This window comes from Pinus tabuliformis, chromosome 7 (assembly GCF_031772625.1).
Source record: "Pinus tabuliformis cultivar Carrire ecotype Pingquan chromosome 7, CPIR1, whole genome shotgun sequence".
NCBI lineage: Eukaryota > Viridiplantae > Streptophyta > Pinopsida > Pinales > Pinaceae > Pinus > Pinus tabuliformis.
The window spans coordinates 821,856,173-821,859,537 of record NC_142293.1 but is presented as its reverse complement, the minus strand read 5'-3'; the positions used below and the strand labels follow the sequence as shown (position 1 = coordinate 821,859,537).

General features: G+C 36.3%; 1 protein-coding gene across 1 annotated transcript; it reads right to left on the bottom strand.

Moving 5' to 3' along the window:
- Positions 1-760: 760 nt before the first annotated feature.
- Positions 761-2,972, bottom strand: LOC149250132 (3-oxoacyl-[acyl-carrier-protein] synthase I, chloroplastic-like). Its single transcript, XM_089453560.1, has 5 exons — positions 2,544-2,972; positions 1,935-2,108; positions 1,743-1,856; positions 962-1,063; positions 761-847 (listed from the first exon to the last, which is right to left on the bottom strand). The coding sequence occupies exons 1-5, from the start codon at positions 2,964-2,966 to the stop codon at positions 761-763; spliced, it is 900 nt and encodes a 299-aa protein (XP_089309686.1). The 5' UTR covers positions 2,967-2,972.
- Positions 2,973-3,365: the final 393 nt, after the last annotated feature.

The window sequence follows — 3,365 nt, the reverse complement described above, 5'->3', positions numbered from 1 at the left end:
TTCTCCAACTAAACTATTTTGGTTGTTTTATGGCATTCCAAGGTTCGGCCTTTCTGTGTATGCTTTTAATCTTTTTCTTGCGTGGACTTCATGGCTCTTGCTGGTCTGTTATTATCTTGCATTTTCATAACAAAATATGCATGCATTAGACAGTGACATGAAGTGAATTTCACGGCTGACACCACAAAGGCTTGGTCTTCAAAACTTCTAGCTGTGTTTTTCATGGCCTGTGAATTATCATATAGGAGGCATCCGACATCCCATAGGAAAAATTGGTCGCTTGGCTAAAATGATTATTCATCAATCTCGATGGAGCCCTTCTCCTTGTTTCCATAGCTAAAATCTCATTGCTAGTACCCTTTCCTCTCCCTTTCTAGTCATCCATTATTGGGGCCCTCTCCAACCTCTATTTTAGTTGCAGAACTCTTCTTTGTTTTGATTGACCTCTAGTGGTTTGGATAAGAGGGGTAAGGAATTCAAGCATGTTATATCTATCCTGATTCCCTAGGTCAATTCTTCTTACCGTTCATCTTCCTTATACTTCTTTGCCAACCTAGACTTAACCAGAATGATAGTCCATGTTGGAAGACAATGTTATGATTCTAATTTCAAGTGCTAAAGGGTGCCATTGACCAGCTAAAATTTTCTGGACATTATGAGGAACATTGATGTTTCCGATTCCTGCAGCCCCTAGTTTTCTTTGGGTTTGTTGGGAAGGTTCTGTTGGCCATGTGGGAGGGCCTTTTCCTTAAAAACAGTCTCACCTTCCCTTGCCTAATCCTACAGATCTTTCAACATTTTCTGGGGAAAGACCCCCAAGTCGGGACACCGCTAAATATTCAATATTCTAACCAAAGTATCAACACACAAATTGAATGAATACTTTCATACTTTTCAAAAGAAATAGTGAAAACAACAACCACATTTACATTAAATCTTTACCATATGGTAAGAAACTTACAAATTGATTAATTGTGGGGTGAAGCCACCCAGTGGTGATAGCTTTTATGGTTGCAATTGCTTCCAGTGCAATGGCAACAACAATACAATGCCCAATCATAGACTGAAAAAATAAGCCATATTTAAAATCAAAAACATATATTGTGTTTGCAGTGGAAAGAATGGTATACATTTTGGAGCTCAGAGAAATCATTTGTGTTTGTAGTGGAAAAATAGCACAACCTTTGGAGAAAACAAAAATCATTTATTAAAAAGGTTAAATTTACTCCTTGAAATGCTTGTTATTAAAGGTTGTATATACTTGTTGAAATTCATTTGGATTAATTTCAAAGAACTGGGAAGTTGTAGTGTCTGTATTGAGTGGTGTTTTTTTTATGGTTTTGTAATTTCTTCAATATTGAATATGGAGTTGATATTCATATGGAGTTAATATGCATGGGAAAAAGTATTTTAATGATTATTTTAAATAAATATTTCAATATCAACCTTTTATAAAATATGCCCAGCTTTCAACATGAAAATTGCCTAGCCTTCAACATGAAATTTGACAAGTGACATATATATAAAAGAATAAACTCTGAATCTAGAAGACACCAGAGATCAAATCCCTTTAAGTACACTCTGCACTCTCAAGGCATGATGAATCTGTTAGATCTGCTTTGTTGATGTCAAATAAAAGCAACATTTCGCCATTCTTAATACAAATTCAAAACTCATATATACTAATTACAAACAAAACGTTACAATCAATCTCAGGATCTGATCAGTAATGAATTCTTCACCTTTGTGCCATTCATTTTGATGCAAGAAGTATCCTTGAAAACATTCTTGATAGCTTTAACCTCTGCCAGATCTCCAGCCAGAGTTGATGTTGCATGAGCATTGATATAGTTGACCTGCAATGTTATTTACGATATGATAATTGTAATTCTCTACTACTGGTAGACCCTCATTAAAGCATTGGAGTCACTTACCTCCTCTAGTGAAACTCCTACATCTTTCAAACATTTCCGAATGCACATTGAAACTCCAAGCCCATCAGAGTGTGGATAAGTCATGTGGAAAGCATCACTAGTGACAGCCCCACCCAGGTACTCGACTATTATGGGAGCTCCTCGCTTCATTGCATGCTCAAGACTTTCCATGACCTGGTATGGAGAAAAGACAAATTATGCTTTATCAAAATCCCCATATTCTTATAACCTGGTTTGGAGAAAAAAACAGATTATGCTTATCAAAATCCCCATGTTCTTATAGTGTGAATTGCTCATAGTCTGAAATGATCTTTGAATATTTACAAATAACTCAAACCCAAATTTGAATAACTTGAGTGTTGTTCATGAAAAGGGCTAAGTAATGCATCTAGGCTCATGTCCCTTGAAAATGAAAGCATTCCTGACAATTCTATCTTGAATGGCTAAATAATTCAGATCAACCAGTATGACATCAATGATCAAGGTGCCAGTTCATTATGAATCTGAGGCTTAACTGTGATTGCTATTCTGCCTCCTATGTTCTACATTTTGCATTTACCAGTAAATTAGATGAAATATCCACAGTGACTGGGTTCACATTGAGCTTACCAGCATGCCAACACCTTCACCAATGACAAACCCATCACGATCTCTGTCCCATGGTCTGGAAGTTGTCTGCGGGTCATCATTCCTCTGTGAAAGGGCTCTACAAGCAATAAATCCACCCACACCTGCAAGAAAAATCGAAGCGTCTATGCCACCTGCAAGCATGATATATTCTTCACCTTTGTGAATATGATTTGCAGTTGCACATAGGCAATAATTTGATGTTGCACATGCTGTTGAAATTGAGTAGGTCGGACCCATTACTCCCAGATCTATTGCCAAAAATGTAGATCCCATGTTTGCAATGGAATAAGGAACAAAATATGGTGTCATCTTCCTAAAACCATTTTGTATAAGAGCCTTTATTCCACCAAAGTAAATTGTAAGGCCACCCATCGCCAAACCCACTAGCACCCCTACACGCATATTGTCTATCTGTGTAGAATAGAGTTGTCATGTTAATAGAATACATTTTATGTTTATCTCTTGACATACCATGCATTGAGAGAAGCCGGGTGTATGAATATGTTCTAAAATTCAGGTGGGGTGGGGGCTGAGTGGCATGGGTGGATCTTTTCATTGTTTGATCTTAGGTTTACATAAGTGAATTAGCATTTTCCTAAGTTTCTCGTCTATTATTTAGTGATCATCCACTTCATTAGTAGGCAATGGACTTTCTACCAAATCCTTTGATTAAATTAAATATCTATCATCTTAAGTTTATATGAATTGTGTATTTAATATTATTGAAAATCAAATGAAAATATTTTATTTTCCTGAATTTTAACTATTACCAGATATCCTCAAAAATATAGATGCATTTAG